This window comes from Lactuca sativa, chromosome 1, assembly GCF_002870075.4.
Source record: "Lactuca sativa cultivar Salinas chromosome 1, Lsat_Salinas_v11, whole genome shotgun sequence".
In the NCBI taxonomy this organism is placed as follows: Eukaryota; Viridiplantae; Streptophyta; class Magnoliopsida; order Asterales; family Asteraceae; genus Lactuca; species Lactuca sativa.
Genome location: NC_056623.2, coordinates 33442684 through 33454641, shown reverse-complemented (window position 1 = coordinate 33454641; position 11958 = coordinate 33442684). Strand labels below are relative to the sequence as shown.

General features: G+C 38.6%; 1 protein-coding gene across 1 annotated transcript; it reads right to left on the bottom strand.

The window, feature by feature from the left end:
• Positions 1-6562: 6562 nt before the first annotated feature.
• Positions 6563-11732, bottom strand: LOC111913568 (ATP-dependent Clp protease ATP-binding subunit ClpA homolog CD4B, chloroplastic). Its single transcript, XM_023909292.3, has 10 exons — positions 11554-11732; positions 10361-10942; positions 10137-10252; positions 9920-10042; positions 9659-9844; positions 9367-9582; positions 9039-9256; positions 8878-8953; positions 8703-8792; positions 6563-7927 (listed from the first exon to the last, which is right to left on the bottom strand). Exons 2-10 carry the CDS (start codon positions 10923-10925, stop codon positions 6740-6742), a joined length of 2778 nt encoding a protein of 925 aa, XP_023765060.1. The 5' UTR covers positions 10926-10942; positions 11554-11732; the 3' UTR covers positions 6563-6739.
• Positions 11733-11958: the final 226 nt, after the last annotated feature.

The window sequence follows — 11958 nt, the reverse complement described above, 5'->3', positions numbered from 1 at the left end:
ATGTGGTCAGAGGGATGATATCGTCAACGTCGGTAATGATAGAGAGTAGACAGAAGAACAACATAGTCGAGAGGAGACTCTGCTTTTCTATTTGGCGTCTTTGCAATTAGATTTAGGGCAAGTGGAAACGAATCAAACTATTGCTTGGAGGTGGAGAGGTGGACTTGCGGTTGTTGGGCTTCATTTACACTACAATCCACAAAAGAAACTATTGGTAATCTGGGTTAATTAAACCTGGGTTTTAAATTTTATTAATTTTATATAAAAATTAATATATAATATAATAAAATACGATTACATATATATATATATATATATATATATATATATATATATATATATATATATATATATATATATCTTATGGTCCGGTCCGGTTTTTATACGGTTTGAAATCATAAAAACCGTAAGCCAAACCGTTCATTACAGTTTGAAAAGTTCGAAACCGCAAGCCAAACTGTAAAACCAAACCGATGGCCGGTTTCACGGTTTCAAACCGTACCGCGAACACCCCTAATTGAGCTGATGGAGGATCGTCTTAGGGCATTCAGGAGTGACTGGGAACCTGCAGGAAGGTCAAGGCGAAGCACCAGAGGCCACACAGGAAGATGCAGCCGTTTGACATTCCTGTGTGGAAATGGCAGGATATCACCATGGATTTCATTACTAAGCTTCCCAGGACCCCACGTGGGGTCGATTCGATATGGGTCATCGTGGACGGTTAACCAAGAGTGCCCTTTTCATACCGATCCAGGAGAGCATATTAGCCAAGAAGCTGGCCGGGATTTATGTGCGAGAGATAGTGGCACGTCATGGAGTGCCTGTCTTGGTGGTGTCAGACCAAGATGTTCATTTTACTTTCCTGTTTTGGAAGCGGTTCCACGACGAGATGGGTACTCGTCTCCATTTCAACGCCACTTTCCACCCACAGACGGACGCCCAGATCCAGAGGACGATTCAGACTCTCGAGGACATGCTACGCGAATGGGTGTTAGATTTTGGTGGCAGTTGGGATATGTATCTTCCATTAGCGGAATTTTCATATAACAACAGTTATCACTCCAGTATAGACCAGCCTCCCTTCGAGATGCTTTATGGGAGGAAGTGTAGGACCCCAATCTGTTGGGGTGAGGTCGGTAAGAGGGTTATGAGGAGTACAGAGGTAGTACTCAAGACCACGGAGCAGATTCAGCAAGTCCGGAGCAGGCTTCAGACTGCTCAGAGCCAGCAGAAGAGCTACGCCGACAAGCGGCGTTCAGACTTGGAGTTCCAGGTGGGCGATATGATCCTCTGAAAGTGTCGCCCTGGAAGGGTGTCATCAGATTTCAGAAGCGGGGCAAGCTGGGCCCCAGGTTCATTGGTTCGTTTAGGGTTTTGGCCCGGGTGGGTCGGGTTGCTTATCGATTAGAACTTCCAGTAGAGCTCAGCCAAATCCCCAGCACGTTCCATGTTTCTCAGCTTCGTAAGTGCTTATTAGATGAGTCAGCGGTAGTACCTTTGGAGGACATTCAGGTGGATAACAGCCTGAATTACATCGAGAAGCCAGTGGCGATTCTGGATCGCAAGACGAAGCAGCTAAGGAACAAGAAAGTTGAGCTAGTGAAGGTACAGTGGCAGCACAGAAAGGATTCAGAGTGGACCTGGGAGTCCGAGGAGGAGATGAGAGAGTACTACTCGGGGTTAGTCCCGGAAGCAGCAACAACAGACTTCAAGGACGAAGTCTAATTCAAGTGGGGGTGAATTGTAACGACCAACTTTTTAGGTATTAATTATTAATTATTTCCTAAAATTTATCGTTGGGTGAAATATAGATAAAAGGACTTTCGGATTGGACTTAAGCAAAGGGCCAAGGAATTGGGTCGCCCATAAGACGTACGTTGGGCGTAGCCTTGGCATACGCGGGGCATAGAGGCATGCATCGGATACGGGGGGCGCACGCACGTACGTGCAGCGTACCAGGAGTACACGCAGCGTACGTGAGCAGATGCCAAACCCTAATTTTTAGGGTTTAAGACATATAAATACCCCATTATAGCCACCCCCTGGCCTTACTACCAGCTCCCTCACCCTCAGAAAACCCTAATACGCCTCATACTCCATTGTTGTGTGTTTGACCTTTTTGAGCTCATTTTGGTGAAGAAAAACTTTGAAGAAGAGAATGAGAGGTTGGAGAAGAAGCCTTTGAGTCCCTTGAGCTCAGGGATCTGGATTAAGCTCATCATTTGGCATCAAGAGGAGGTGTAAAGCTTCTAAATTTCCTCCTCAAATTCTAGATCTAGGGTTTTCGAAGATTTGGACCTTTTTAGGTCCAAAGATTGGATCTTGATCATGCCACTTCGATTTTGAGCTTAGGGTTGCTACCCTTGAAGCTCAATGAGTCCCTTTAGCAGTAAAGTTGCAAGCTTTGAGGCTTTTATGAGGCCATGCAAGAGATCTAGCCTTTTCTTTGGAAGTTTATTGTCATTTTTAGTGTTGGGCTCATTTGGAAGCTTGCAAGCCACCAGGTGATCGACTTTATGGGCTAGGACGAAGTATTGAACCCAAATCTGTAGTTTGGACGTAATGTCTTAAGGGATTAAGCGGTTTTGGAAAGAAGAGCTTAACTGGAGCGTACGTTGGGCGTACACATCATTATGCGCAGCATACAAGCCCTTTTAGCTGTACGCGCAACGTACAGAGAGGTATGCTCAGCGTACGCTCAGATTCTGGACTTTATGTTATGGGCCTCGGTTTGGGCCAATCCTTGGGCTTAGCAGATGTTGGGCCATGATGGGACACCAGGAGACAGTTAAGGGCCATGGACTAGTTTGGGCTTGGGTGGAAAGCCCGTTTGAGGAGTTGAGCCCAATTTAGAAAATTGGGCCATTGGAGGACTTTGATGGGCCTTAGTGAGTTTGGAAAGACTAGAAAGGATTGGGCATCGGTCATGGTCCAATTTAAATCAAAGGGGTAAAATAGTCATTTTACCCTTAGAAGGATTCTCAGTTTTTGACAAAGTGTTTATTTTGGTCATAATAGCTGGGGAGTCATTGGAGCAGCTGACAGAGATACTCTCGCCCGAGTTTTCAGCATCCAGTTTGAGAAGTGAGTTTTCCTCCAGTAGAAACGGGTCTAAGGCATCAAGGTCCGCCCGTTTAAGTAGTAGAGTATGCCAGGGTGACCTGCATGTCGGGGTTAGCCCGATGCAGTCTATATGTTTCTGGACTGCGATCCGATGTCGGGGCAGTCCCGGGAAGTAGTTATGTATGCTTGATGTCTTTGTGATTCATGCATGTTTATGTGTTATGTGTTATGTGTTCCGGACTCCGGTCCGATGTCGGGCGAGCCCGATGCAGTATATGTGATTACGTTATATGTTATATGTTCCGGGGTAATCCCGATGTTGGGGCAAGCCCGATGTAAGTTAGTCATTTATGCCATGTATTATGTATTTCGAGGCAATCTCGGTGTATGCTAGTTTATGTGTTATATGTTGTTGTTCCGGACTACGATCCGATTCCGGGGTGATCCCGATGCCCGATGCGGTCGAATGCCAGGGCGATCCCGATGCCAGAAAGGAGTCCGATGTCGGGTAAGCCGATGTCGGGATTCGTCCCGATGCAGTGGGAGTAGTCCCAGAGTTTATGTTGTTTGTTATATGTGCTTTGTATGGTATGTGGTAATTTGAGGGAGCTCACTAAGCTTCGTGCTTACAGTTTTCAGTTTTTGTTTCAAGTACTTCAGCTAGCAATGGAAAGGGCTCGGGTTGATGACATGGCACACACCACAGTTTTATTAGCCTGAGAGCTTACTCTGATATTTTTATATGAGACAGTTATATATTGACAGATTTTATGAGATTTTGAGATACATGGTTGATGTTTATATTTTATGGTGATAACATTATGTTTGTTAAATGATTTTAAAAACAAAATTTTTGGCTTGTATTTTTGGGTTATTTCAACTATTGCCACCAAAGTTTTCAAAATTCTCAATTTTGCTCTTTGTTTTTTACTAAATTGGGCAGATTTATTCCCTGAAGCAAAGGTTTTACATTTTGGCATGTTTAGTCCTTGCAAAAAAAGATTTTACATTTTTGGCAAATTTTGTCCCTATAATTTACTCCATGTAACAAAGGTTTTACATTTTGACAGATTTAGTCCCTATAATTATTTCGTTTGCAGAAAATGTCCATTTATCCTAGCTCTTAGGAGCAATAATTTTTTTGATGATTAGAATTTAGCCACAAATTCCTCAAATCATTATTCACATATTAACTTTTCATGATTTGGAATTTAGCCACAAAGATTTCCAGAGTTTGTCACTTTTAGCCCTATTATTTACCGAATGCGACCCCTAAAGTTTTTGCCACACATTTGGTTGTGGAGTTGGCACTTTTGGTCATCTATTTTCCTCGAAGCATTATATACACACAAAATAGAACCAACGAACGAGAAAGAAAAAACCAAAGAAACACTAAAACATGTAAACATAAAATTCACTATTAAATCACATAACCGTTAGGAATTGTAGAATTTTCTTTTTTCAGAGTTTTGCCACAAATTTTTTACATTTTGGCATATTTAGTCCCTACAACAAAGGTTTTATATTTTTGGCAGATTTAGTCCCTGCAACAAAGTTTTTATATTTTGGCAAATTTAGTCCCTGTAATTTTTTTAATTTATAGAAAAGGTCCCTGTAACTTTTTTTCAAAAACAGTCAATATGTGTAAGATTTTTTTTATTTTGGTAGGTTTGACCGTTGTACAAAACTAATTATGTCATTTCATTTTATTTTGGTCTGTTGGTGTGTTTATAAAATCTTTCTTCCGGTTTCAGTTTTTATGGGTAAAATGATCATTTTATAGATTTCTGGATTTAACATAGTAAAAATCAAAAAGTCCAGGTCCGCTTTTGTAACTTTCCCATTTCTTAATGTCTTTTTAGTAAAAAAAAAATCAAGTTTCAGTTATGTAGGAAGGTTATGCATGTTACATTTCCAACATCGGTGTAATATGTCTCTTAAAAATGTTATAAAAAATTATGTTTGCATTATTATCATTTTAGAAACATCATAAAATTCACACTTTTAAATCAAGACTCTACAATGGCGACGGAGTTAAGGAGCAAGCAGGTGCTTTGCCCCCCTCAACATTTCTAATTTATATACATTACTCCCTTCAAATTTTCCAATTTATATACATTACTCCCTTTGACTAAATTCATAAATATTATTTTGATTTTCATAATAACAAGGGTTTAATGTTGCATATCCTTTATCAACATATATAGACTAGATTTACCTAAAAATAAAGGATTTACAGTTGAATAATTGCTTTTTGACAGCTAACATGTCTTATACCATTTTTACTGATTTGTTAACACATTGATAATAAATAATAAGAAGTTGATGATATTAAGTCTTATAAAATCATATTTTATAAACCGTTTATTTAATAATCTATATATTTTTGTGTTTTCTTGTTATGTAAGTAATATTTATCGGATGATAAGTTGTGATTTATTTATTTTATTGACTTTGTTAGGATGATAATTTTTTATAACTTTTTTGTTAGTTTTAATTTTTATTGTTGATAAAATAGTTAATTATTACTTTTAGGTTTACTTTTAATTTTTCTATTGTTTTTTATCATTAAAATTTTTGATTTGGACACGGTCGGTATGTATATATTAATTTTTTTAGATGTTCAAATTATGTATTAATTTTTATCTCAAATTTTCCTGTAAATTACAGACTATATTGAGTTATCCGGTTATAAAATATTGGTTAATCTTATTATGATGTAAGCCTCTTTATTGTAAAATTTTGGCTCTGCCCCTCAGACTCTACATATTTCACTAAACTTATCTGAACACCCGCCAATGATGTGGGGGTTTTTTACTAGTTAGTATTATTCAATGAAATCAAAAATAGAAATCGGTTACCTTTTTATTGTTAAATTTTGAATGTGTGCATTATGACGTTTTTTTTAGATTATTTTCTATAAAAACTTATGTTTTTAAAGAATTTCAAATAACTAATTATTTGATTAATCAATTAGAACAATCAATCATAATTCTAGAGATTATCTTCATCTTCAAGTCTTCAAATTATAGAAAGGGGTTTAGAAAGAGAGTGATTCGATGGGTTTTTCCCGTGAGACCCTCACCGCATGGTGAATTTCCTAGCTGGTAGTAGGATTCTTGTAGCCACCCTTGTACCATGTCACACCCAATGTATCCTATGGTGAAGGTATACCCTTTAGTCTCAATGGCTCTTTTGGGTCTTTTGAAAAATCAATATGACCTCACCTATTACATTCCATCCGAAGAATGACAAATCTTTTTTCTTTTAGGAATTTAAGTAACCTTTTTGTAGATATTCCGGGTATCAAGATACTGTTATTTAATAAATATAATATTTTATACTGAATTTACAAAATATGATAAACATAAAAACTATTGATATCTAATTTTAAAGATATCATGAGGTGCATATATATGACATATATTGTACAAGGTCTACACCATATATATACATCGTACAAAGCATTTGTAGGACCAAAACAAAATCAAGATACAAATCCTTTAACACGTCTTTTTATTACTAAAACAACATAAAAATTCTGAATATAATCTAAAACTGTATCACATCTGATCCAACCAACGGATATGCAAATTCATCGTGTGAGATATTTAATCACACCATATAACAATACACAAACAAACAACATATCTCCGGGGAGTCTCGAGTCTACACTCTACACTCCAATCGCCTCCGGCAAAGCCTCCGGTGGTGGAGCCGCTCCGGTGCCGCCATTAAGAACCGTCACATTACCATCGGAATCAACATCCACAATGACCGAATCACCTTCCTTGATTTCCCGTGCCAACATCTTCTCGGCCATGCTGTCTTCCAGTAGCCTCATGATAGCTCTCCTTAAGGGTCTCGCACCATAACTCGGATTATATCCTTCCTCAACCACCCTGTCTCTAAACCTTTCAGTCACCTGAAGCTCAATTTCCTTCACTTTTAGCCTCTCGAAAACTTCCTTCAACATTATATCCGCAATTTCCTTCACTTCGAGCTTCGTTAGTTGCCTGAAAACAATCATTTCGTCTAACCTGTTCAAAAACTCGGGTCGGAAATACTGTTTTAGCTCCTCGGTGACCAAACTTTTGATTCTGTTGTAACTGCTATCCTTTTCATCATAGTCAAGGTCAAACCCGATTCTTCTCCCTCCCTTTTCAATCACACTACTTCCGACATTTGAAGTCATGATCAAAAGCGTGTTTTTAAAGTCAACTGTCCGGCCTTTGCTATCGGTCAAACGTCCGTCTTCGAGGATCTGAAGCATCATGTTGAAGACATCGGGATGCGCTTTTTCGATTTCGTCGAAGAGGACGACGGTGTAGGGGCGGCGGCGAACCGCTTCGGTTAACTGACCGCCTTCGGTGTAGCCAACGTAACCGGGCGGTGAACCGATGAGCTTTGAGACGGTGTGGCGTTCCATGAACTCACTCATGTCGAGACGAATCATGGCTTCTTCTGAGCCGAAGTAGTATGCGGCTAAGGCTTTAGCGAGTTCGGATTTACCGACACCCGTGGGACCCGAGAAGATGAAACTGGCGATGGGGCGGTTGGGGTTTTTTAGACCGACACGGGCTCGGCGGATGGCTCGGCTTATGGCTACGACTGCTTCGTCTTGACCGATGATTCTTTTGTGAAGGGTTTCTTCCATTTTGAGGAGGCGTTCGGATTCGTCGGTTGAGACTTTGTCCACTGGGATGCCGGTCCAGGAAGATACGATGTGCTGAATGTCGACCTCTGTTACAATTGGGCCTTCCTCCCCTGCTTCGGTTTCTGCTTTGCTCATCTCTTTGTTTTTATCCACGAGTGCTGATATTTGGGTCTTGAGATCCATTTCTCTATCCCGCAACTCCCCGGCCTGTATGTAGAGTACAAGATTAGGTTTCCTTATATTATATAGCAACGTACTTTCCAAGAAAGTTATTATAGCATTGTATTTTTAAATTATTTTTATTGAGGCGTGGTCTATCTAATTATAGCAATAGACAACCTGCTACCTTTTAAACTTTTTTAAAAGGTTGCCCAAATGCTAAAATAGGTATAATTTTCCAAGGATAATGATCAAAGAAGAAATAATTGTAAGGTAGAAAGATGTAATAAGAAAAATAGAGCAATGCTATGATATAAGATTGAAAAAATACATTACTATTCCTTGCATTTTATCCCATTATATTTTTGAACATGCATTTGTTAACTAAATATTTTGTTATACCTTGCATCAAATTAAATGTTAAATTTGTTGTGTGATAAAAGGGTAACCGAGTATAATTATTTTTTAGTTTACAATTAGAAGAGTATGATGAAATAAAATTATTTTAAATTAATATTACGACTTTTGCAGTTTATTGAGAAGCAAGCAACTATTTAATCTAATTTATTCATTTACATCATTGAAAATGTTTTAAATGTATGCTAGTTTCATAGAATTATTGAAATACGGATATTTATGTGCCTAAAAAACTTTGATTTTTAAAAATTTACAAAATAAACATGTTACTTTGAAAATTCTATCCATTATTGAAATAATGGGTAGAATTTATAACAGTACCATGTACAATGTTGTAATAAGAAGAAACAAAAGAACATTGTTGTTTCTTAAATTTTAGCCCTTTTTCGAAAGACAACAACAGTACCTTCTCAAAATCTTGGCCACGAACTGCTTCATTCTTTTCTTTGGTTATCTGTCTAAGCTCTTTCTCAAGCTCTCGGGCTTCCTCTGGGAGCTGCACCACAAGATAATCAATTAGAATCACCCACAAAAGACTACAGCAAGAATAAAAATAATTGTTTAAAAAAAAAAACACTTACTTGTGCGTGACGTAGACGAACACGAGACCCGGCTTCATCGACCAAATCAATTGCTTTATCGGGAAGAAAACGATCACTGTAGGAAAAATGATTTAAATAAAAACACTTAGTAATGATGTTAAAAAGGAGATGAAAATAAGTATTGATTTAAATCTGCGTACCTTATGTACTGATATGATAACTGTGCAGCAGCAACTAATGCTTCATCGGTGTAGCGAAGCTTATGGTGGATCTCATATCGCTCACGAAGACCCTTTAAGATCTGAATTGTTTCATCAACTGTTGGCTCTGGTACCTTTACTGGCTGGAATCGTCTCTCCAATGCAGGGTCCTTCTCAATATGCTTCCGGTATTCATCAAGTGTTGTTGCACCAATACACTGTACCAAATTTTATTCATCATATTCATATATATACCTCTCAAGTCTCAAAGAAATTTTTTTTATTTTAATTGTATCCGGTTTTTATGTAATAAATAATCGCAACCTACCTGCAATTCACCTCTAGCAAGAGCAGGCTTCAAAATGTTAGCAGCATCAATAGCCCCCTCTGCTGCTCCAGCTCCAATTAGTGTATGAACCTCATCGATAAATAGAATAATTTCATCACTTTGTTTAATTTCCTCCATTAACTTCTTTAATCTCTCCTCAAACTCCCCACGATACTTTGTTCCAGCCACAAGAAGACCCATGTCTAGAGTTATCACCTATAAAAGAAACATAAAGTATAAAAAAAATTAACAATAATAATAATAATAACAATGAATTTTCATTCCCACCCACCTTCTTCCCCTCTATTGTTTCTGGAACATCACCATTTGCAATTCTTTGGGCAAGGCCTTCTGCAATAGCTGTTTTCCCAACACCAGGTTCTCCAATAAGACAGGGATTGTTTTTAGTACGCCTGCCCAAAATCTGTGTAACTCTTTCGATTTGTGGTTGTCTTCCCACAACAGGATCCAACTTACCCTAAATAATTAAAGAAAAGAAATTGTAAATAAAACTGAACCATTCATGTTTTCATATAACTTGCATAAAATGTACCTCCTCTGCTAGTTTTGTCAAGTTGGTGCCATATTCCTCAAGTGTCGGCATCTTGTTGTTGGAGCTCCCACCACCAACTCCAGCACCCACAGCTTCTGCACTCTCACCAACCATTCTGATAACCTATTCAAACAATTACAGATTAAATTCTGGAATAAAAACAAAAAGCAAATAACCAAATCAAGTGTAGAAGATAATGTTAAAAATTAAAACTTGCCTGTGTGCGAATGTTATTCGGGTCTGCACCTAAATTCTCAAGAACACGAGCTGCTACTCCTTCACCCTCACGAAGCAAACCAAGAAGCAAGTGCTCAGATCCAATATAATTATGCCCTGAAACATTTTATTAAACTATGATTCAATACAACCCTTTTTCACATAGAACAGTGTGTGTGTGTGTGTGTGTGTGAGTGTGGATAGTGGGGGGAAAAGCGGGGTTACCAAGTTGACGCGCCTCCTCCAATGAAAGCTCCAAAACACGCTTTGCACGAGGCGTAAATGGGATTTCTACAGCAACAAATCCACTTCCTCTACCGATAATCTTCTCTACCTCAACACGAGCATCTTTCAAATTAATCCCCATTGATTTCAACACCTTTGCAGCAATACCAGTGCCCTCACCAATAAGACCTAATAAGATCTGCTCAGTTCCCACAAAGTTGTGACCAAGTCGTCTAGCCTCCTCTTGTGCAAGCATAATAACTTTGATAGCTTTCTCAGTGAAGCGCTCAAACATGGCTTTTGGCACAATTCGAGAAGGCTTTGCTTTCCGAACAGAGGTGGCAGCTGCAACCTTTGAATGGAAATCTTGACCCCTTTTTACCAAGTTGTCTAAAGCATTGGTTCCTCTCAAACCAGAGAAAGACCTTACACTCATGTGAGGAGTTTGTACGCTATACATCATCTTGATTTCTCCTTTTGTATTACCAGATCTCTTCGAACGGACCTTACGATCTCCAGCAACCGTTGAAGGAAAGCTGGTGGATTGAACCAGAGCCCCCGCCATGATTATAATCAAATCACCTGCGTATGATAGATTTTCAATATTGATTACACTTCAATTGGTAAAATATACATCTGTTACTTTCTAACCATATATGTTGACTCCACACGTAACATGAGATAGCTACAAATTTCTATTTCCAACTGATTAAGCGCCAAATTCAGATAAACATAAGAACGTAAGAAAACAAGTAAGAAAAATGTTCAAATATCAAAAAGGTTCCCAAACAACTATTAATTCAAAGTTTAACTCGTTTCACAAATGTTCAGAATCACCGTATAAAAAGCTCCCAGAATATATTCAATTTTGAAGCGGAAAACCTTTCTAAGGCTTCCCTCACCACACAAAATACTCATCGGCTACGATTCAGACAAAGAAAAGGTAAGAAATTTCATTTTAACGGTTAAATCCGCCATCCGTCCAAAAAATTTCTTATCTTATCCATATAATTATTACACTAAAACTCCGGATTGGGCACCGGAATTCCATAGGCATTAGCAAATTCACACAGATATCCTCACAGAAACAACAGGAAGACGTAATTACGCTACACGAAAAACGAAACCCTAACAAATCACTGAGCATATACAGCACACATGCATACATAAACAAAATTAGGTCAAAAGCAAACCTGAATCACAGGAGTCGAGTTAAGATGAACAGAAGAACAAATTGGTTTTGGAACCTACAAGATTCTTTAAAGGGACCTCAGCGAAAGGTCCGGCTGAATGAAGAGATGTGGATGATAGCAGGCGGTGAGTTTATATAGGAAGAAAGACAATATCTTCTTCACGATGTTGTTTGGACACGCTACTCCATTGGGTTCGATAGAGCGTCATCTAGTGCAAAACGAAAATAAAGGTCATATAGTTTGCTATCGTCACGGAGGTGTCTTGAATTTGCTACGTGACGGGCCGTTGGATTACGGATCATATCTTTTTCATGTACCGGTTATGCCCTTTGGTAGGTAGCTTTTTATTGGCTGGTGTTATGACTTTTTGAAGCTAAATATCGACGATTTTTCACTTCGAGGTGC

Bases quoted from the DNA above. Each gene is read 5' to 3' on its own strand.
- LOC111913568 (XM_023909292.3), bottom strand. From the start codon at position 10,925: ATGGCGGGGGCTCTGGTTCAATCCACCAGCTTTCCTTCAACGGTTGCT. The intron at 9,583-9,658 runs GTGGGTGGGAAT...TTTCTTTTATAG, and splicing joins AAACAATAGAGGGGAAGAAG to GTGATAACTCTAGACATGGG. The intron at 7,928-8,702 runs GTACTGTTGTTG...CTCTACATACAG, and splicing joins GTGGCCAAGATTTTGAGAAG to GCCGGGGAGTTGCGGGATAG.